The sequence below is a fragment of the Panthera tigris genome, chromosome B1 (genome assembly GCF_018350195.1).
Source record: "Panthera tigris isolate Pti1 chromosome B1, P.tigris_Pti1_mat1.1, whole genome shotgun sequence".
In the NCBI taxonomy this organism is placed as follows: domain Eukaryota; kingdom Metazoa; phylum Chordata; class Mammalia; order Carnivora; family Felidae; genus Panthera; species Panthera tigris.
The window spans coordinates 163,863,236-163,886,981 of NC_056663.1; the positions used below are offsets into that span (position 1 = coordinate 163,863,236).

General features: G+C 38.9%; 1 protein-coding gene across 4 annotated transcripts in view; it reads left to right on the forward strand.

The window, feature by feature from the left end:
* Positions 1–23,746, forward strand: part of TXK (TXK tyrosine kinase) — a 61,391-nt gene that overhangs the window by 17,342 nt on the left and 20,303 nt on the right. For 2 of the 4 annotated variants that reach the window (XM_042984579.1, XM_042984580.1), the window contains 7 exons: positions 1,273–1,327; positions 2,343–2,445; positions 3,243–3,448; positions 5,847–5,912; positions 11,993–12,047; positions 21,281–21,360; positions 22,533–22,660. In XM_042984579.1, the coding sequence (XP_042840513.1) occupies positions 1,273–1,327; positions 2,343–2,445; positions 3,243–3,448; positions 5,847–5,912; positions 11,993–12,047; positions 21,281–21,360; positions 22,533–22,660 (693 nt within the window). Of the gene's footprint in view, positions 1–820; positions 1,328–2,342; positions 2,446–3,242; positions 3,449–5,846; positions 5,913–11,992; positions 12,048–21,280; positions 21,361–22,532; positions 22,661–23,746 lie in introns of those variants that run through there. The other 2 variants (XM_007075905.3, XM_015534757.2) reach the window with 2 other exon arrangements.

Consider the following 23,746-nt stretch of genomic DNA (forward strand, 5'->3'; position numbering starts at 1 on the left):
ATGGGTTTGAGCCCCCTGTCGGGCTCTGTGCTGAGAGCTCGGAGCTTGGAGCCTTCTTCAGATACTGTGTCTCCCTCTCTCTGCCCCTCCCCCACCTATGTTCTCTGTCTCTGTCTCAAAAATAAACATTAAAAAAAATTAAAAAAAAAAAAAAAAGAATCCTAATGGTTAGCGTGCTAAGTTTCGGGTGGAAATATGACCGCGCTGACATCACCTGGAGATAACATGATGACTTATGGGACCCCATTGCATCCCCTGTTCTGGGGGCACAGAGCAGATGCTGGGGGGTAGACTATACTGGGTGTCTTCTGTTTGTACCCCTTGTCTATTTTCCCAGGATGATGGCTACTTTAATCTTCTCAACAACCCTATAGTAATAATAGATCTTCTCGATTACCCTCTTCCTATATACCTGGCATTGTTCCAGGTGCTTTCCATGAATTGATTCAATTCAATCAATTCAATTAATGGATTCAATTAATCCTCACAGTAGGTTTTTCATGCGGAGTATCCTGTTACTCCCATCTTGCAGATGAGGAAACTTAAGCAAAGAACGGTTCAGTAACTTCCCCAAACCCACAGTTAGAGATTAACCTCTGCCTTGTAAGCTTTCTCAACGGGGTTAGGTATGATTATCTTGGTTTTGCAGACAGGAAAGCAAAGACTTAGAAGAGTAAACAAAGGGACTCATCCCAGATATAATCAGCCCCACAGTGAGGGTTCAAACCCAGGTCTGTCTAACCTCAAAACTCATGTCTAACATATTCTGCTCTTTAATACTTCATTTTAAGGTGTCAATGTGAGAAGGAGATGACTGGGAAATTTAGGTTCCATGGACATAAGATATTAAATAATAAACTATTAAAAACTATTTTTAAAAGAAATGTGATGGATCTGATTGAAAAATCCCTGCTAATATTTTCTAGGAGAACACTGCTTTTTGAATCATTCTTTTTTTACACTTATTAGCTGTCATTAGCCTGATCAAGTAGAATACAGTGGTCACTTATCATTCACAGACTGAGGAAATGCATAAACCAGAACGGGGAGAAGAGCCTGAGAAGGGAAACCACACTGGCCAGGGTGCCAGTAACTTCTTTTTTGCTTTAGTGACAGTTTCTCACCCTTCCACTAGTAAAGGAGGGCATAGTCAAGACTTAGCACATGCATTATAATAATTCATATCCTTCCTGCCCTTGGGAATTTCCTCCACCTGACTCATCTATTCAATATCATGGACTAAGGGCTGTCTCACAATGATCTGCTTTTCAGATAATACCATCCAGTCGATTTTCTGTTGCTGTTGCTGCTGTTCCGTGCAGAAGCGGTAAGTCTACTTCTGGGAGCAACTTCTTGGAAATTAACTCATTCTGTTTCTTTATTGTCTATTAAGTCTCCTTGTCTCTTTGTATCTGCTGTTCCCTTTGCCTGGGAAACCCCTCTCCCATTTCCTCCCCGTTGAGTGCCCGCTGATTTAAAGGCACAACTCCAGTTTTTGGTCTTCCATGATCCGTCCTGGATCCCTTTGACTTTAGTGGCTCCTTCCCTTGCGTTCCCACAGCATGCCTTGGTTCCATACTGAATATTTATTTTGTGTATGCTGTTTACATACCTGTGTTCCACTCTGTAATTTTTACACATTAAGGACAAGAATCTTGTCTTATTTATTTGACTATCTCCCCAAAATGATCAGGGTGTCTTACGCTTTGATGCCCAGCAAATGATTATATAGAATAAACCTAAGGTAGCTTAATAATAGTAATAGCTAGCATTTAACGGGAGGTCCTCTATGTCAGACTGTGCTAAGAGGTTTGCATTTATTAGCTCAAGTAACTCTCCAAAACACCTATAGTTTTTACAATCTCCGTTTTACAGATGAGGGAATTGAGGCTTAGAGAGATTCTGTTGGTTGCCCAAGGCCACACTATGAAATGGTAAAGCTGGGATCCAAACTCCTGTTCTTAATCATAGCACCGTGTCTGTTTAGAACAATGCATACCATCAAATGAGGTAATGCGTGTAAAATGATAAACACTGTGCCTGATGCGGAGTAAGTTTTTCATTATCACGATTGTCTTCTTATGTCCTTAATATGCACCAGACTCTGCTTTCTTCAGTTTTATTCTATAGCAACTCTTTTTGCTTTTAGCGTCTCTAGCTCAATAAGGAAAATGAGGTTCTGAGAGGTAGTCACTCGCCCATGGAAATGGAGCTGGGAAGTCTTCTAAATAAGAAAAAAGTTGCAAAAAGACCTGGAGTTTCCTACTAATTTTGAGAAAAATCTAGTGAATATCACCTGAATGCAAACAATCATTTGTAACTTGGTTGTTTTTCAATCTCAGACAAGTAAGAACACAAATAAGCCTAAGCAAAGATGAAGAATTTTCAGAAAGATACACTCCGCGTCGCAGGCTGTGGTTCAGCGAATTGCCAAGTAAGAAGCGAGTGAGTATCATCTTGCTGAGGGAGAAGGAAGAGAGGAAGCTTGCGTTTCAGGGTCTATGGTCCTCAAGACACTGTTTGCTGCCATGCCCAGAATCTAGTATAGTGCTCAGCACGTAACAAGTGCTTCATGAGTGAATGTCTTAGAAGAAAGCCAAAGGAAAAAAGACCAGTTAAAATAGCCTACGCAGCTATGTTTCGGCAGAGCTTGAAACTGGACGGTGAATGGGGAAAAACGTGTTCTGGCTACTGCCGTTTGTGAACCCAGGATTAATTTTTCGTTCGGTGTTGGGGGAAATAGCGTTCTTAAGCAGTGTGATAAATCCAAACACAAGGTTATAGCATGTGAAACGGAAGGGCTGTTTTTCTTTTTTTCAAGAGAGAAAAACCCATAAACAAAGTGGAACTATTGGGGTGGAATTCAAATTTTAAGAATTGTGGCTTAAAAAATGTCCAGGGGTGCCTGGCTGGTTCGGTCCACAGGGCACACGACTCTTGATTTCAGGGTCGTGAATTCGAGCCCCATGTTGAGCATAGAGCTAATTTTTTAAAAAAGAAAAATATCCAATGCAATCCTGGCAAGAGAACTTATGATCTTGAAAATTTACAAAAGGGTGAGTGTGTTGCCGGATTTAAAGTTTGTCTTATAATCATTTCCTATGTTTACCCCACCCTGGTTTTTGCTTTGATGCAACCGGCTGGGAGAATTGGGGCAGCACACAAAAGTATTATAGCCCTATTCTTTTTTAGTACACATGACTAAAACAAGAGTACAACAAATCACTCCTTGGTTTTTGCAGGCCAACAGAGGCCACATGCAACCATCAAAACGCAAGCCACTGCCTCCCCTCCCACCCTCTGAGGTTACTGAAGAGAAGATCCAAGTAAAAGCCCTGTATGATTTTGTGCCCAGAGAGCCGTGTGATTTAGCCTTAAAGAGAGCAGAGGAGTACGTGATATTGGAGAAGTATAATCCTCACTGGTGGAAGGCAAGAGACCGTTTGGGGTAAGACTGATGCCATGGTCCTTACCAAATTCTTCTTTTATCCTCTGAAGACTCCTGAAACATAAAAACTGTTTTGTGGCTCATTTTCTTTAGGTTTATTTCCTTCTGCATGAAGTAGAACATGTCCCCACACCTCTTATCTGTATGAGAGAGCATTACAGCACTGGGATTTCAGGCAGAGTCACAGCACTTCATACGCCTGGCTTCACATCCCGACGCTGTCACTTACTATTGTGTGTCCTTTGGCAATCACTTACCCTCTCTGAGTTTTCCTACCTTTTTTCCTTCCTTCCTTCCTTCCTTCCTTCCTTCCTTCCTTCCTTCCTTCCTTCCTTCCTTCCTTCCTTTTTTTTTAAATTAAGGTATCACTGACATATAACATTATATTGGTCTCAGGTGTACAGCATAATAATTCAACATTTATTTGTGGAATGATCACAATATGTGTAGTTAACATCTGTCACCATGCATAGTTACAAATTTTTTTTTCTGGTGATGAGAACTTTTAAGATTTACTCTCTTAGCGACTTTCAAATATGCAATATAGTATTATTAACTATAGTCACTATGTGGTTTAATACATCCCTATGGCTTATTTATCTTATAACTGAAACTTTGTATCTTTTGACCCCCTTCACCTACTTCACCCACCTGCCTCTGGCAACCACCAATCTGTTCTCTGTATCTATGAGGTTTTTTTTTAACTAAATTTTTTTTTAGATTCCACATATAAGTGAGACTATACAGTATTTGCCTTTTTCCATCTGATTTATTCTACTTAGCATAATGCTCTTGAGGTCCATCATGTTGTTGCAAATAGCAAGATTTTCTCCTATTTTATGACTGAATAATATTTTCTTTTATCCATTCATCCGTCATTGGACACTTAGGTTGTTTCCATATCTTGACTATGATACATAATGCTGCAGTGAACATGGGGGGTTCATAGATTGTTCATGCCTGACTGGAGTCTGAGGTACACAATTCTGAGGGGTATCTGGGCTGCCTGGGAGAGAGTGCTGGCTTTGAATTCTATTCTTTGTCATGATTTGGAGACCATAAGTATATAAGTATTAGAAATATCTATATTATATACCTCTGCTCTGATTGTATTTTCCTGATGATTTGGCTCTTACCAGTTTTTAGTTTAGACTCAACATGTGATGGAGACTTTTCAGTGGGAAAAAAGGTATGAGTAGGTTCAGGACAGTGTAATTAGCCCTCCAGCAGGTGGACATTGGCATGACTCACTCATATGTGGATCTTGAGAAACTTAACAGAAGACCATGGGGGAGGGGAGGGGGGAAAAATTACAGAGAGGGAGGGAGGCAAACCATAAGAGACTCTTAAGGACTGAAAGCAAACTAAGGGTAGATGGGGGTGGGGGAGAGGAGAAAGTGGGTGATGGGCAGGGAGGAGGGCACTCGTTGGGATGAGCACTGGGTGTTGTATGGAAACCAATGTGACAATGAATTATATTAAAAAAAATAAATAAAAATAAAAATGAACTAATTAATTTCAAACTTAATAAGTGAATATTGTTTTTTATAATACGCATCCATGATAAATAATGGCAAATTCCTGCTTTGCCACACCTCCAAACCCAAGCACCATTATTAACTCAGTGAGTGCCCTTCCAGATGATTTCAATGCACTTTCATGCACATATTGAAACATATGTTATTGTTTGCAGACTCAGTTTACCTAATTCCTTACCCTGCTTTATGCGTTGTTCCACGCATTGCTTGTGTTTCCCAATAATGTCACGGAGATCTTTTTGTAATTTTATAATTTCACATTTTTTTGGTGAAGGTATAGAAAAAGAGAAACCCGTGCCCTCCTGATGGGTGTGTACATGGGTATATTTTCTTGCAACAGCAGTTTGCTGTATCTACTGGGAGATGCACGTACTTGGTGACTCAGCAGTTTCCCTGCTTGGTATCTGTCTTAGACAAATACTTTTACGGGTGCACAAGAAGTCATGTGTATGTGTTTCTGTACAGCATTGTTGTGATACAGACGTGGCTAAACTGGAATATCCATTCTATCTATTCTGCAGCAATTAAAAAGAATTAAGTTGATATCTTTGTAATTGCTGTGTTTTAAATCGAGTCATATGACATCCCAGTGGTCGCGTGAGTGCCGCTTTTCCTCTTTGAAGAATTTTTGTGTCATAAAACACCTGACTACTTACATTGTAAGTCAGAATTCTAGTATTTATCATACAGAGACTTTGGTTGAATGTGGAAATGAAAACCCCTTTTTTTTTCTGTTAGCAATTTAATCAGTAAAACAAGTTTGATTTCCCCCTGTGTCCTTGAGGTTTTGAAAGGATTGTCGTCACATAATGCCACACACGTGCCAAGCATTTTGATGGTTGCCTTGTCTTTTGTTGTAGGAATGAAGGCTTAATCCCAAGCAACTATGTGACTGAAAACAAACCAACCAATTTAGAAATATATGAGTAAGTCTCCTCCAAAATGTGCGCTATGGTTAATCTACGAAAATCAGGTACATTTGGGCAGTTTACGAGCATCGATGCTGATTTTGGTCTACAAAAGTTAAAGAACACATCTGGCTGCTTTTAGCTTGAGAGATCTTTGATGCCTTTTTTTTTTTTTTTTTTTTTTTTAGCTTTTTTTCATGTTTATTCATTTTTTGAGAGAGACAGAGTGTGAGTGGGGGGAGGGGCAGAGAGACTGAGACACAGAATCCAAAGCAGGCTCCAAGCTCTGAGCTGTCAGCACAGAGCCAGATGCAACTGCGAGATCATGACCTGAGCTGAAGTCGGTCACTTAACGGATTGAGCCACCCAATTGCCCGATGTTCGATCCTTTTAATGGTTGATTGAGAAACTTATTTTGCCTAAATTTCTTTTTCAGTTTTGTTTTGTATGACCACTTTTTTTGGTTTGTTTTAACAGTGACAGCATGGAAAGCAAGCACTCATCTTGTTCTTATTATATGTCCTAAATGGAAAAATAATGATCTCAAAAATGACGTTAATTGTTTAATGAGTGGTGAAATGAACCTAACTTGGAGACACATAACTACATTTTGGCTCATGTTGGGAAACATTTTAGAAATAGCTGAAGACGAGAAGTAGGCTAATGCTGTAGTTTGGGGGGAAGCTTGTGGTGTGTTCGCTAGGGTTCTGCTTAGAAATCTATTTTTGTTGCAATGATAGATTTGGAAGATGGAGATCTTAGGAATCACTTTTCTAGCCCCTCATTCTGCAGATCAGAAACTGAGGTTGCAAAAGGAATTTACAGGTAGAGAGTGGTGGGCTTAGGAGTAGTGTGGGTCTTTTATAAATTCAGGTTTGCATTTTACCCTTGACTGCCCTCCCCACAACCGAGATACTCACTTTATAATTAGCACATGCTTCCAGCAGGTGGCGGTAGGGGTTGTGAGTTGAGACATTGAGGCTGGTGCTTCTCCAAGAATGGGGCAGTAAATATAAATTGAACGACAGCCCCCGCCCAGCTCCTAGGGTGTCTGCCTTGCTACTAATGTAAACCCACCTGGAGGCCAGACCCAGCATCTCTCTCGCCCCTAAAGCAAATCCAACTCTAAAAACATTGGTGAACAACGTAGACTTCATTAGAGGGAGAAAGGGATGACTACAGGACACATGACTCATCCACGTGACTTGACCAGGCCTCTCTATTAGCTACTTCTATTCTCTCTCGCAAGTCAGCCACCTTACTGCCATCACAGATCTCTCTTCTCCGTCCTTCACTCAGCTTGTCACGCCCCCTCTCTTGACCTGAGTCATGTAGCTCTGCGCGGAAATTCTAGTCTCCACTCGGTAGGACAGAGCCCTCAGGTGGCAGAACACCTGTCCTAGGAAAACAGTTCCACAGCTGTCTACTGTCAGTCCAGCCTACCCCTCAGGGGGCAGCGTCCCAACACATTAGGTCTCTTGAAAGGCCAGGTCAGGGGAAGTTCTGTTTGTAAATCTCCTGTCAAGAAAAATTAGAAAAAATAAGATTTTCTTTCCATATTGTAAACTCAGTTCAGACCTTCCAAGAGATTAAAGGAGTTATGTGTGGAGGTACTTAACACAGTGATGGATAGTTAGTGAATGGACACTCGGTAACCAACAATGTGACTTTCCTTCCTTTTATGATTAACAAATGTGCTTGCTGCTTCCTTAGTTTACACAAGGCTTGGAGTCTGCAGCTTGTTTATACTATAGATATTGGGTAATTTGAATTAAACCACTCTGAACTTAGAATAGTCATCTCATTTTCTTGGCTTTGATTCATGTGTCTTTAAAAGTCTTGTTCTTTAATTACTCCAATTGTGAGAAAATTAATTTTATTTGTGTCTTTTTAAAGGAGTTTATTAAAATGTAGATATAATAATTATCAATATAAGTCATTAAAATATATCAACTACTTACTAAGGGCCAAGCACTGTTCTAATAACTGTGTAGAAATTACTGCTTTTGTTTGAAATAATGTAGTGTGGGTTGAGAAATTGGAGAAATCTATGGGGCACCTGGGTGGCTCAGTCTGTTGAGTGTCCAACTTCAGCTCAGGTCATGATCTCACGGTTCGTGGGTTTGAGCCTGGTGTTGGGCTGGGCTCTGTGCAGACAGCTCAGAGCCTGGAGCCTGCTTCAGAGTCTGTGTCTCCCTCTCTCTCTGCCCCTCCCCTGCTTGCTCGCAAAAATGAATAAATGTTAAAAGAAATTAAATTGGGGAAATTCCGGCTCAAATACTGACATCATCACTGATTAGTGCTTGGCCTCTGGGCAAAGTTACTGAACATCTATAAACCTCTACATGATATGAAAACTGGGGACCGTAATGCCTATCTCATACAGGAGTAGTAAATATTTGAAACATTCTAGAACTGTGAAGCCGACAGGAAGTGAATTTTCAGGTTGCCGGCTATCACAGATGTACTACATTTCGTAGTCACTTTAGGCCCTGAATCACTTCACCCTATTCAATCTTTCCTGATTGTACACTTCTCATGTACCAGATGTTAGCTGTTCTAGGCCCATGGAAGACGGAGAAGCAGTCCGTGTGTTCACAGAACTTACAGCTTTGTGGGGGAGATGGACATTAACCAATCTTAGATTCACAAATAAGTATAAAATTTTAAATTGTGGTCTTAGTAAGGAACAGTATGCACACTGGGAGAAATCAGTGGTAAAGGGGATATAATTTAGATGAGAGTGTGGGATTGGGAAAACCTTATAAGGAAGTGGCTTGAGGTCCAAAGGTAGTAGGAGGTACTTAGGGGTGGAGGGGAGAAGGAATGCTCATGTTAGTGTGGGTTTTTGACATCTCAGGAATCTTTATACTTTGAAATATTGATGGCTGCTTTGGTTTTAACTTAATATCCAAATTATCAACATTACAGTGTGAAAACCTGGTTTTCAGTAAGCCCTCAAATTTAACTTCCAGGTCTTGATATACTGTTTACAGATCTAAAACAATAAGAACAATCACTTTAATTCAAACTCAACACACAGTGTCCTTAAACAATCAGCCCTTTTATAAGTTCAGTTAATGAAATTTCCCAAAAGATTTCACTTGCATTAATAGACTAAATAAATTCAATTTTCTGATTAAATATTTTACATGCCAGACAGGGCAAATTTGCAATTTTTAATAGCCCTTTGTAAGTCCATATACGACCCTGGAAATCTAATAAATTAAACTTAAATGTGGTAAGCCAAGTTCTCTTAACCATACAAACATCATTTAAAAAGTCAAATTCCCATAAATTTCAAATTGTAAGTTTAAAATTAATTATGCTTTTAAAACTAGAGGCAAAAACCTAATAATGTCAGATTCTCTTAAAATTATAGATACTTTAAATTTTTTTAATGTTTATTTATTTACTTTGAGAGAGAGGCAGAGTCGTGTGTGTGTGTGTATGTGCGAGTGGGGGAGGTGCAGACAGACAGAGGGAGAGAGAGAATTCCAAGCAGGCTTCGGGCTATCAGTGTGGAGCCTGACAAAGTGGGGCTCGAACTCATGAACTGTGAGATCATGACCTGGGCTGAAATCAAGTGTTGGATGCTTAACCAACTGAGCCACCCCAGGTACCCCTTAAAATTATAGGTACTTTAAATATCAAACATATTGCTTATCCTGAATTTTACAGAAGTATGAGTCTGATTTATCTCATTATCTCTAACCTGAATGCTTACTCTCCTCAGGGTTAAAAAATCACTAAGAGAAGCAGGTTTCCCTTCTTAGGTCTAACAGGGTTTCTAGGTTGAAAACTCAAGACTACAACACTGTTACTTGAATCAGAGATTGGAATGGGGTACACGAGGCTTACATGTATACAAGATGTTTGTAATCAGCAACAGTTGGACATGCTGGATGGCTTTTATTTTTTTATTTTTGGATGGGTTTTGTATGTTGGTAGAAGCCCCACCCCAAGCTCTCTGTCCACATCATTCAGTATGAGTTTTACAATCAGTGTCGTCTTGGTATATGAGTTGCAAACTTACCTATTAAAAACACTCCACAAAACTCTTGTTTCACTGTCTGATTTAACCAGATGAAATTCTGAAATACCACGCCCCTGCTTCTCCTATGTCACATCCATCTAATCTCTTTTCTGACAGATAAAATTCTGCATTATTTTAAAGGATCTTAAATTCATCATATACTTCTATCTGGCTCTTCTATTACTACTTCGAAGTCATTCTTTTTTTTTTAATTAAAATTTAATGTTTTATTTTATTATTGAGAGAGAGACAGAGCGTGAGTAGGGGAGGGACAGAGAGAGAGGGAGACACAGAATCTGAAGCAGGCTCCAGGCTCTGAGCTGTCAGCGCAGAGCCTGATGCAGGGCTTTAACTCATGAACCACAAGATCATGACCTGAGCTGAAGTCAGATGCTTAACCAACTGAGCCACCCATGTGCCCCTCTTTGAAGTCATTCTTTTTATTTTTTTTAATTTTTATTGGGTTTATTTATTTTTGATAGAGCACAAGTGGGGGAGGGGTAGAGATAGAAGGAACATAGGATCTGAAGCAGGCTCCAGGCTCTGAGCTGTCAGCACAGAGCCCGACGCAGGGCTGGAACTCACAAACCACAAGATCATGACCTGAGCTGAATTGTACCCTCAATCGACTGAGCCACCCAGGCGCCCTGAAGTCATTCTAATGACATCCACACATGGATGGATTTTTAATTTATATTTAAGCAAAATTAATATATTTGCTTATATTTCTCACTATAATAAATAAGTATGAAATAACAAAATTAACACCAATGTGATAGCAGGTGAGAAACACTTAGAAAAAAATAATTTCTATAAAATTTTCCCTTTTGGAGTGTCATTACACAGTCTTGGCTCTTCATAGCCTCAATGTATTTTAGTGAGCGATAATCATTATTTTCTGTTTAGCACCCAAATTTCATGAATTAGCAAGTGGGAGCACCTTTAAACCAGTCCCCTGTGTCTTTAACTCTGTCTCATTTATTTTGAGAGAATTTCATCTTTCTACAAAAAGAGGGCTCAGACTCATCCTGAAATTCCCTCCCCTAATATGAATATTCATTGAAAAGTACTGAATGATATTCACAGTTTAACATCACAATTACCTTTTGTTCCCACTGGTGATAAGTAGCCCGATTACTTTCTCTAGAATCACCTGTAATCATCCTCTATTCTCTATGCTTCATCTTTTTTAAAGTTCATTTTCAACTTAAGGCTGTTAGTATTCTTAATGCCTGACCATTCTAATTTAGTGGCAGCTTTTTATTACTGCAGGTTAGGGGAAGTCCCACGATATGGTAGGTTCCATCCTCAAGGTCAGATATAGGAGTTTCATGTGGCCACCATTTGGCCTACCCACTGTGACTCAATGTATACTCTTACTTAATTATGTTCCTGTGAATGGTTCTTATATATTTAGTGGTAGTGTTTCATACAGAGGAAACAGCAAGACAGGAGGCAGAAAGGGGCTTGGTGAGGAAGGCAAGAGTCCCAGTGTGGTCGAATCTTTGTATGAGAGGGGAACAAGAGGGTGTGTGAAATAGGGCAACATGCTAGTTTGTTCTGTTTATGTTATTAAACCACTAACTTCACTACGAGTTAACATACAGTTAACATAACAACTGGGTCAGAGTTAGTTTTAATTCGGGAAAGGGAACACAGCACATATAAAAGCGTGCAAATAGGAAGTTCCTGAGAACAAAGAAAGAAATGGGTATTTTTTAGTTTGTCTATCAAAGCTCAGTAAATGTTTATTGAAGATGATGCCTTCTTAATCACATACCTTTCATGGAAATTTTCAGGAGATTAAATCACTCAAAACCATATACCCCTCAGAAAGTGGAATTAAGATGTGATAGAAGAAATTAGATTTTGGCTCACAATTAGTAGAACTATATTACCTTAAATCAATGACACATAACAGTACATTGTTGTTTATTGGAATTAACTCTCTAAAATCAGTTCTGGAGTAAAGCTCTTAGTAATGAAGGAAATGAAGGGATTTTTTTTCGGTAAAAAAAAAATGGAATATAAAAATTTTAAAGTATTTTTATTGCTTTTACAGGTGGTACCATAGAAACATCACCAGAAATCAGGCAGAACGTATTTTGAGACAAGAGGTAACTCAATTTATTAACAAATAACTTGTGAATATTTTCAGAATTTCTGAGAGATGGGCATTATGAAGACGTGACTCAACTAGAAAGTTTTTTCTTCCTGTTCTTTATAGCTCTAAAATATTATTACAACTTTATGTCTACTGCACATTTTCTGATAAGTTGTAAAGCAGATGTATTTGTATCAGATCATGTTTTTCATGGACTTTCACTGTCATTTGAGAAATGTTTTTTTCCTGAAATGATTTCAATTCCACCATACTGAAACTGCTCATTCACTCCAAAGTGCATTCTGCCAGAAGAGTCTATATTTGAATTGCCTATATGCCTCTGCATATCAGGCAGTAAAATATACACTGTCTTTATGAGCTTAGCTAAGTCTTCTTAAAAACACAAATACAGAAAAATACACAGTGCTGCACTTTCTTTGTTCTTTGGGAACAAAAGGAAGAGTGGGGGAACCAAAATATCAAAGTCAGATCAAAACTGCTCTTTTAGGTCAAAACAAAACAAAACTGCATGCAGTTTCCAACGGACGGTAAGTGTGAACTGTGGGTAAAAGTAGTCAAACCTAGAAACTAGGGAAGGTGTGTGTGTCATTTTCTACTGCTGTCGGATGTTGAGGAAATCTAGAAATGTGAGCGAAAAAGAATCAGTTCTGTAACTAAAAAGTCAATGCCAGGAATGGCTCAGGACACAGAGAAGGTCCAATTACTAGCAGGGGGATAGAGTTTGAGGGACACAGACCCAGTCTCAGCTGGTGATGGGGACAGAGGTTGGAGGTCAGGCCTGGCTTCTCTAGCTAGGAGGAAGTGGGGTGTGGCAGCGAATGTAGCATTCATCCGGCATGGTGACAGCAGGTGGACTTCTGTAAAGAGATGTTAGTAGGTCTAGAATAGACAAGTAGGCAGAACTGGAACAGGCAAGGTCTCAAACAGGCCCATAGCCAGCAAGTTAGTCACAGGCGATATGGCCACAAGATCACATGGGCTGTGCAGGGTCAGCCTGAGAGGTTCTGCAGCTGAGAGGAAGTCACAACAGAGCCAGGGGCTCACCGCCCTACAAAGACTAGAAGAGCAAATTGCACAACCCCCCATGTACCTAAAACCCAGATATCACAAATAGCAACATTTGGCAGGAACATTCTTTAACAAGATAAAACACAGCAGATACAATTGAAACCTATCCCTTCTCTCATCTGTTTCATGCCCCCCATTCTCCAGAGGCAATCACAATAGAAGGGTGTGTTCCCATTGTGTCCATGTGCTTATATTTTTATCATATATATGTGCATTTTATGTGTTTTAACATTTCACATAAGGAGATCATATGTATGTTGACTAAAAAAATTTTTTTAACATTTAATTATTTGTTTTTTTGAGAGACAGAGACAGAGCATGAGTGGGGGAGGGGCAGAGAGAGAGGAGACAGAATCTGAAGCAGGCTCCAGGCTCTGAGCTGTCAGCACAGTGCCTGATGTGGGGCTTGAACTCACAAACTGAGGTCATGACCTGAGCTGAAGTCAGATGCTTAACCCACTGAGCCACCCAGGAGCCTCAATTTTTAATGAAACATTGTATTTCAGTTTTATTCACATGGGTACATAAAGATCAAGCACATTCCTTTAACTGCTGTATACTGTTTCATTATGAGTATACCAAAATGTATTGATAAACATTCAAATTGTTTCTAACTTCTTAGTATTACCAACAGCCTGCCAAGAACTTTCTTGTACAGGTCATCTTGTACCCAAGGGCAAGGATTTTTCTTGTTAAACCCAGAAATGACCTGATCAGAGTCTACGTGTGGATTTAACATTAAAGATATTTTGGAATCATGATTCAAAGTGCTTGTCCTAAGTTACGCTCTCACAACGAATGAGAAAACTGGCCCCTTACATTCTTGCCAACAGTTGGTAACTTCATACTTTTTTTCAATTCACTGAGAAATTGTATATATGTTTTATTTTCCTAATACAATTTTTTAAAATGTCTGTTTATTTTTGAGAGAGAGAGAGAGAGAGACAGAGAGACAGAGTGCGAATGGGAGAGGGGCAGAGAGAGAGGGGGAGACACAGAATCTGAAGCAGGCTCCAGTTGTGCTGACAGCTCAGAGCCAGACGTGGGGCTCGAACTCACTAGCTGTGCGCGATCATGACCCGAGCTGAAGTTGGACGCTTAACCGACTGAGCCACCCAGGGGCCCCCTGTGCATGTATTTTAAAATGTGCATTTCCTTGATCAACAGTTCAATGGAATGACTTTTTATGTGTGTGTTGGCGAGTTGGGCTTCCTCTGCTGTTACATGACTGCTAATATCCTTTGCTCACTTTTCTATATTGCAGTGCTGTTTGCCTTTTTAACTGATTAATATGTATTTTAAAAGTATATTCTGAAAACCTATCTTTTAGGTTACCACCATATTCTTCTAATTTCTGGCTTAAAATTTTTTCATGCTCTTATTTTACACTTTAAAATATGTTAATGTCAAATTTTTCAGTTTTTATGATCTCCTTTTTTCCTTTTTTAGTATAATAAATCCTTCTCTCTTCTGAAGTAATAAAGGAAGTTTATATTTTCTTTTAAATGCTTTAAAGATTTGCTTTTCATTCTTAGGTCTGAATCTAAAATGTGTGTGTATGTGTGTTATGTGTGTGGATATTTTAAAATATATACACATTTTTCCATGTATTTAAAATATTTTTGTAATTTACATATTTTCTATGAAAAAAAATTTTTTTAACATTTATTTATTTTTGAGAGACAGAGAGAGACAGAGAACGAGCAGGGGAGGGACAGAGAGAGAGGGGGATACAGAATTTGAAGCAGGCTCCAGGCTCTAAGCTGTCAGCACAGAGCCCCGTGAGATCATGACCTCAGCAAAAGTCAGTTGCCTAACCAACTGAGCCACCCAGGCGCCCCTTTATTTTCTATTTTTTTAAAGTACCTGGATTAAAACCTAACGGTCATGAGGCATTTAAATTTTTTTATGTTTATTTATTTATTTTGAGAGAGACAGAGCCAGGGTGAGCAGGGGAGGGGCAGAGATAGAGGCAGAGAGAGAGAGAGAGAGAGAGAGAGAGAGAGAGAGAGAGAGAGAGAATCCCAAGTAGGCTTTGCACCATCAGCAGCAGCCTAACATGGAGCTCAAAGTCACGAAGCCGAGAGACGGATGCTTGACTGAGCCACCCAGGTGCTCCGGTCACGAGGCGTTTAAAAAATATATATGTGGCAGGATTCTCACACAGAGTCGTGACACTGAAGCTTTTCTTTCCTGGAAACAACTTTATTCCTGCCGGCACCGCTCCGTTGGGTTCGTACCCGAAGAACTGAGCCCCGAGCACCACGTGGCGTAGTTTTTTAATGCATTTTTAAAAATTCTTTGTCTCCTATATACGGCAACATACAAACATGGAGTCTGATCAAGTGGCCTCATGTTACAAGGTCGTGAGGGATGTTGACATGTATGCATATAGCCAGGTTGAGGTTTTTTTTTCCTTTCCTTAGGAAGGGGACCCTACCACATTTATATTTCTGGTTTGGGTTTGCTAATACTTTATTTAGCATTTGTCCTGTTATGTTCACAAGGGAGCCTGGCTTCCAATTTCCCACTCTCTTTGCCTAGTTTCAGTATAAAGGCTATGCTAGCATCATAAAATGAAGTAGGACGTGAGGTTTTGTCTCTTTTTCCAGTCTTGAAAATAGTGTATATTGAATGCAGGTTATTTGTTCTTGAAGTTGCACATATCTCTCATGAAATAGTTTGGACATGCTGCTTTTTCAGATATTCGACTACTGATTTAATTTCCTTTTCTTTTTTGAGATGTTTGATAATTTATAGTTATGTGGAGAATTGCATATTTTATATTTATTTTCAAATTTATTGCATACATTTTTATAGAGGTATCTTATAATTTTATTTATGTCATATTTCAATAGTCGGTATGTTCATATGGTTTAAAAATCAAAAGATTCTAAAGTTTTCTTTCATCCTTGTCTCCAGGCCACCAATTCCCTTCTCCATAGACAAACTTCGATTATTAGTTTATTCTGTGCTTTTTCAGAAATATTTAATACATACACAAACAGAAACATGTTTTCTTATAGTGTTATTTTTACACAAATAGTAATATATATACTCTTGTGTACATTACTTGTTTCATTTAACAATATATATTGGGAAGGAATCTTTTCACATCAGCACACAAAAAGTGTCCTCATTCATTCTACACATGCATAGTATTTCTTACTTTGGATGTATCACAATTTATTTAAAATTTTTAACGGAAATCTAAGTACTATACTACTTTTATAAGTATATATGTAGGATAAATCACCCAAGATAGAAATTCTGGGTCAAAGGGAATGTACATTTCTAATTTTGGTAGACATTAAAGTACCCTCTATAGGAGTTGTACAATTAATATTTCTACTAGAAATGTAAGAGAGTGCTTATTTTCCCCACAACCTTCCCAGCAAGTGTTTAATGAAGCATATGGATCTTTGCTCTCTGACATCTCATATCAGTGTAGGCTTCAGCTACATTTCTCTTTTTAAAAACTTATTTTTATTAAAAAACTTTTTTTAACATGTATTTATTTTTGAGAGAGAGACAGAGCATGAGCAGGGGAAGGGCAGAGAGAGAGAGGGAGACACAGAATTGGAAGCGGGCTCTAGGCCCTGAGCTGTCAGCACAGAGCCGGACGACATGGGGCTCAAACCCGTCAACCATGGGATCATGACCTGAGTGAAAGTCAGACGCTTGACTGACTGAGCCACTCAGGCACCCCTCAGCTACATTTCTCTTATCCTGGGAATGTTAAGCATCTCTGTATATATGAAATTTTATATATTTGTCTCTCCTTTTCTGGAAGCTGTCTGTTCATATCCTTTGCAAAATTTTCAGTTGGTTTTTTAAAAAATGCTTTCCTCACAATTTGTAGGACATCTGCAGCTATATTAAGGAAATTAGCTCTTGTGATATGTGGCAATACTCTTCCCAATTTTTCAGTTCTAATACTACCTTTTTCCATGAATGGTACTTGAATTTTTTGTGTTTGAATTTATCAGACAATTTTTTGCGAAGCTTTAGTGTCAAGTTAGAAAATATTATAAAAATTATAAAAAATATAAAAAATACTATAAAAATATTGTAAAAAATTTTCCCATGTTTCTTGATAGCCTTAGTGGTCTTATTTTTAATGTATGCATGTTTGAATAATTTGTAGTTATTCCTGACACAGAGTGAGGTATGGATCCGATTTTATTGTTTTTCTAGATGGTTACCAAGTGTCTATCTTTTCTCCATTGATTTGAGATGCCACTTTCCTTAGAAACACAACTCCTATGTTGCACTACATCTGGACTTACTACTTGCTTTCGTTGATCCTCTTGTCTATTTATGTGATGCCTTTATCTGTTTTAAATACTGAGGCTTTCTTTAGTGTGGCTCACCTCCCTCATTATTCTTTTTCAGAAATATTCTGAAGATACATTTTATACGTATGAACTTCACAATTACTTTGCCCAGTTTATAAAAGCTTCCTACTGGTGCACTAAATTTACAGAGTAATTTAGGGAAAACTGTTTGGGCATTACAAATCAGTGCAGTTTGGGGACCAATTTGTTCTGGGACCCACATATTAATTATTCATATAGAAAAAATTAAAACTAGGTCCCTACTTCAAGCAAAAATAAATCTTGGATGGATTGAAAACCTAATGAGAGGAGGAAACATCTTTGTATTCTTTAGGAGCATTTAAAATTTTTCTTCATTGGGGTGCCTGGGTGGCTCAGTCGGTTGGGCATCTGACTTCAGCGCAGGTCATGATCTCACAGTCTGTGGGTTCGAGCCCCGCGTCAGACTCCGTGCTGATAGCTCAGAGCCTGGAGCCTGCTTCGGATTCTGCGTCTCCCTCTCTCTCTGCCCCTCCCCTGCTCATGCTCTGTCTCTCTCTGTGTCAAAAATAAATAAAAATATTTAAAAAATTAAATAAAATAAAATTTTTCTTCATTTAGCTCTTGCAAATTTTTAAGTTTATTTTAAGGTATTTTTTGTTGTTGCTACTGTAAATGGGTGTATCTTTTTTTTTTTTTTAACCTGTGAAAAAACTTGAGTTTTGTGTTAATTTTGTAACTGATGACTTTGGTGAATTCAAAAAAAATGTTTGTAGTAGTTTTTTAGTTGATTCTCCTGGGTTTCAGGTAGAGAATCTTATCAACAGCAAACAGTGATAATTTCAAACCCTCTTGTACAATTTACTTTAATTAAAACAATTTTTTTTTTTTTTTTTTTTTTTTTTTTTTTTTTTTTTTTTTTTTGAGAGGGAGAAAGCGTGTGTGAGTGAGCAGGGGAGGGGAAGAAGGAGAGAGAGAGGGTCTTAAGCAGGCTACACGCTCGGGTCTGAGCCTGACACAAGGCTTGCTCCCATGATTCTGGGATTACGACCTGAGCTGAAATCAAGAGGTGGACGCTCAACCAAATGAGCCACCTATGTGCCCTTCCTCTTTTACAATTTAATCCAGTATATCTTGTCTGTTTTTTTCTTTTTTTGTCTCTCATTTCATCGCATTAGCTGGTATCTCAGAGCAACATGAAACACCAGTGCTGACAGTGAGGTGTTTCTTTTTCCTGATTTTAGTTGGAATGATTTTGCACAGAAAGCTTAATGCTGGACTTGGGACTAATGTAAATAAGGGCTATGGTAAGGAAGTACATATATATTACTATTTTACTGAGAATTTAAAGACAGCTGATACTAGAAATGGAAATTTTTCAAATGCCCTTTCAACATCTACGGTGATGTTTATGGGATTTTTATCCTCAGATCTATTAATAGGCTGAATTATATGAATAAAATCCCTGATATTCAAGTACTCTTGTATTCCTGTATGCAATCCCTCTTGGTCATGGTATGTTATTCTTTCCCCCTGTGATTGGACTCAGTTTCTTAGTATTCGGCTAGGATTTTTGTGTGGACACGAGTGAGACTTGTTAGCAATTTCCCCTTTTTGTGCACAGTCTTTGCTGTGTTGTTGGTGTTGATAGTAAACCCACTTTATATAAAAATTTAGAGGTCTTTCTTTCCACGTGCTCTGGGATCGTGTAATACTACAATGTGTCACTGTGATGTTTTTAATATTGCAGCTCTTTTAAAACCTCATCTGTTTTCCCGTTCAGTAGGTCTATTAACATTTCTAGATAGTCTGAAATCAATTTTGATAAATTCTATGTTTTGCTACTTAATTACTCATTTCATTCAGGTTCAAATGTGTGGAGTCAAGATGATTCTTTTATTTTTATTTTTTTTCTGGATCCTTGTGGCTTATTTTTTGATAGATTTTCCCCATTATTTATTGGTTGGGTTGGTTAACAATTTATGTATTTCATTGTTTTTCCCTATATAACCAGATTTCGTATTTAATTACTATCTTAATTACACTGTTGCCTTTATAATTTATTCCTTTCTGCTCCTGTCTTTATTCACTTTCTTCTTTTACTTTACTTGGTTCTTATCCTAAATTCTTAAGGTGGATAAATTTATTTTTGTATTTCCTTCATTTATTGATATAAATAATTAGACTGAGTACTGTTTGAATAGCAGAGGTTCCGATATGTGGCGTTCCCTTATTATTTTCTAGATGTTTTCATTTTTATTTGGATTTCGTTGAGTTATATCAAAGAGAACTTTACCTAGTAGTAGCTTTCTCCTTTGGAACTTGTTATGAATTCCTACTTTTATTGCTTTGTTGCCATGGTTGCTGTTTGTTCTCTTTCCACTTTGAAGAAGAGGTCACTACATATACAACTTTATTATATGCGTGTTATATATGCATATATATATACTGTACATACAACTTTGCTTTTTACCTCTTAGTCTTTTCCATTTGTGTCCCCTGTGGTATGGAACACAATCCTTGGACATGATAGGAATTCAATAAAAGCTAGATTTTTATTATTTAAAAAGTTTTTAAATGTTGATTTATTTTTGAGAGAGAGAGAGAGACAGAGACAGAGACAGAGCATGAGTGCCCAGAGAGAGAAGGAGACACAGAATCTGAAGCAGGCTCCAGGCTCTGAGCTGTCAGCCCAGAGCCTGACACGGGCCTCAAACTCACAAACCATAAGATCATGACTTGAGCTGAAGTCGGACACTTAACTGACTGAGCCACCCAGGCGCCCCTAGATTTTGATTATTTTAAATTGTTATGAGAGTTTTGGTTTGAAACTTTTGGCCAGAAAATGAGACTTGTTCCTTGGTAAGCATCTGGAAGGAAGAGAAGACTCTGTTTGATGTATTGTGTTCACCTTGGGGTCACACCATAGTGTTTGGTTTGGGCAGGTCTCAAGCAACTTACTGACACTTCATAAGTGTAAACTTTCACAGGTTTGGCAAGCTTCTGAGATATTTCCCCCTCCGCCAGGGTAACACTCGGTAAAGGTGAAAACTCTTTATGATATCAAACAAACAGCCCGATATCAAACAAACAGCCCAAAGCAAACAGTGCAACATTCAAAGTCATTGAAAACCAATTTACAGCTGTATTGGAATTTCCCCGAGGATGTCTGTCAGGTGGAATCCAATTCATAACCTAACATCAACCTTACGATACTCTTCTCTCCTGCTGATTCTCTTCTCATCTCTCCCATGAGAGTTGCTTCTCTCTGGCAGCAGCTAAAATGGCTCCCCTGCCCTTCTTTCCAGACTCCCTCAAAGTTTGTTCTCTTTCCATCCCTATCATGAATTCTGCTCGTTTTGCCCATTCCCTGCCTTTCCAGATGTATTTCTCCCTGCTTCCCTCACCCCATCAGCCATGTTGTTCTTTTTCTTCCAAAATACCACCTGTCAATCTGTCTTTGAGTGCTTCCTATTCATCAGCTATTTTTATCTATTATCTTGACCAATATAACAAAAAAAAATAACTAAATGGTGGGGTACAAGGTTGTCAAATGCAGAATTTTTCTCAGAGCAATCAGGAGCAAACTTGTAAAAATACTCATACGTTACAAATTCTTGTCCCAATTATATAGGGGTGATGTATGTATTTGTATACAATATAAATTATTTTATAGGTGTGACTTCTTCACAGATAAGGGAGATAAGATTGCATATATTTGTGAAAACAATCTCATCCACTTATAGTAAGTCGGTACAGTTTGGATTTTGTTCCTGAGATGTACGTTTGTCTTTCTTCTTAGTGAGGAATAAATTTGTACACACAGTGTCTTGTTTTGCAGTCTAAAGAAGGTGCATTTATTGTCAGAGATTCGAGACATTTGGGATCCTACACGATTTCTGTGTTTATAAGAGACAGAAGGTAAGCAATTGTTGTTTGATGTTGAATTATTTATTTTGAGAGAGAGGGGGAGAGTGCATACACATGCATGTGTGCGGGGGATGGGACAGAGAGAGAGGGAGAGAGAGAATGCCAAGAAGGTTCCGTGCTATCAATACAGAGCCTGATGTGGGGCTCAAACTCACAAACTCTGATATCATGATCTGAGCCAAAATCAAGAGTCAGACGCTTCACCAACTGAGCCACCCAGGCACCCTAGAGCTGGAAGGGAAGCAAGTGTGATTTTGTTCACTTTAGAGATAACAGTCCTTGGGACACTGTTTTATGGAGACACCGTCACATGGAGAAGGTGAAATCTTGGTATAGAAGCTTTGCTGGCTTGGAAGTTAGTACAACCAATCTATTCAAGTTACGTCCCTAACCAGCTCTGTGTATGACATTGGATAAGTTATGTGACTTCTCCCATCTCTTTTTCTCAACCGTGAGGGAGTTGGCTTAGTTGTAGCAGGCACTGGTGATGCTTTCCTCATATCCACTGGTTTACCTTGCGTTTACCTGTAGAGAGTTCTGTACTCAGCACGCCTCCCATGCCTTTCTGCCTGAAGATGTTCTCTGGCTGCGGGAACTCGTGGTCCCCATGGGTAGACGGGAAGTGCCTGAGAGTTAGCATCCTAGCAGTGCCCCTCTATCAATGAGGAACGGAAGATAAGCTCCTCAGCTGCTTTGCACTTCAGTGGGGCAACTCTCAGATGTGTTCCACGGTCTCTCATAGCTTTCCAGAGCCCTAGGAGCTCATCGTAAACCTGCTCATCAATACACCCTCTATCGGCTTTCCCCCTTTCTTTGTTTCCTATATCCTTGCATCCCTCACAGTGCGTTCATTCATTCATTGAACTGATACTTGATATTCAGCAAATGCGTATAAGTGTCCCTAGTGGGCTCTACTTTTTTGGACATTGGAGTTGTCAATCAGACAACTTTGGCTGAAGTTATGTTCGAATCTAAGACCCCAATTAGATAGCTAAGGCATTTACCCAGGGGTAGTGAGGCATCTGTTGAATCCAACCCACTCTGCAGTGTATAGTGTTCGTAGGATAAGAGCTTTACAGGCGGAGTCCCTGTTGCTTAATGAACTGACTTCGTTCCAAACGGATCTTTTGCTTATTTACTAATTCACATTTTATTGATTGTAGAAATATGGAGGCTACCATCAAACATTATCAGATTAAAAAGAACGACTCAGGACAGTGGTATGTGGCTGAAAGACACCTCTTTCAGTCAATCCCCGAGTTGATCTGGTATCACCAACACAATGCAGCAGGTAAGTCAGGGGCAACAGGCTGGGAGAGTCAGCGAGCCAGGCCCCAGACAGGCAATGCATCTGTGGTCTCAGACACTTAACAGGATGCCCCTGAGAAATATGTGTGAGCCTGAAATACAACCGGTATTCTGAACAATTCTCCTTATTGATGCTTCTTTGTTTTTATAGTCAGGCGACAAGAGGTAAGTTGATTCTTTACATTTCCGCCAGGTTAGAAAAATGATAGATGGCAGAGAAGCAAAAGGCAATTTAATTATCAGTGCATTTGTTTCTGAAATTTACATACGGCTAAATGTAATAGAATTTCAAATATCCTAAATAATCATGCTTCCTTCTTTTTGCCCTCATACGTTTGCTCTCTACTTCAGTTGTATAGACAAGTACCCTTAAATAGCTCATTCTCTGTTCTTTCTTATTTGGAGAACAGAAAAAATTATATAGGATGCAGCCTTTAAGTTACAACGTGGCTTAAATAGGCAGAAGCATCATGGAACCCCGGTCCCCAGGTGTAGTTTGCCATAGTTGTTATTTTTGCAAACGTATCATCAATGGAAAGATACAGGATTCCAGTAAGTTCCACCACAATTTCAATCACAGCTCTGGCCTTCAGCCCTCACCCAACCTGTATTGGACCACTTTGAACTCATGGGGGAATCTTCTTACCTCAATGTTATGGAATTTGGAAACCACTGTAACTTGTCATGTTGTTTTGACTTCTGGTCATACAATACTTTTTAAGATTTCTCTCATGAAAAGTTGTGTTGACAAATAAAAAAAAAAAATCCCTTTTGGAAAGTGGCCACTTTTCCTTGACACTAGTTCTAAATATCAAGAATAAGTCCAAGGAAATTTTTATCCACTTATGGGATGAGTCTGCATGGATATTCCAGATGGTCATTGGGGGTTTGGTTAGAGAGGAAGTAGCAGTGAGTCTGAGTGGGGCGAGGGAGGACATATTTGTGTCTAGAGACGAAAACCCTTAGAATAAGGAGATCAGTTCTGAGTTTTTTTCTTCATACTCCTCTTTCCCTTCCCTTCAAAGACAAAATTTGAGAAACAGAGTGGTTATGGTGGTGAGGTTAAAAG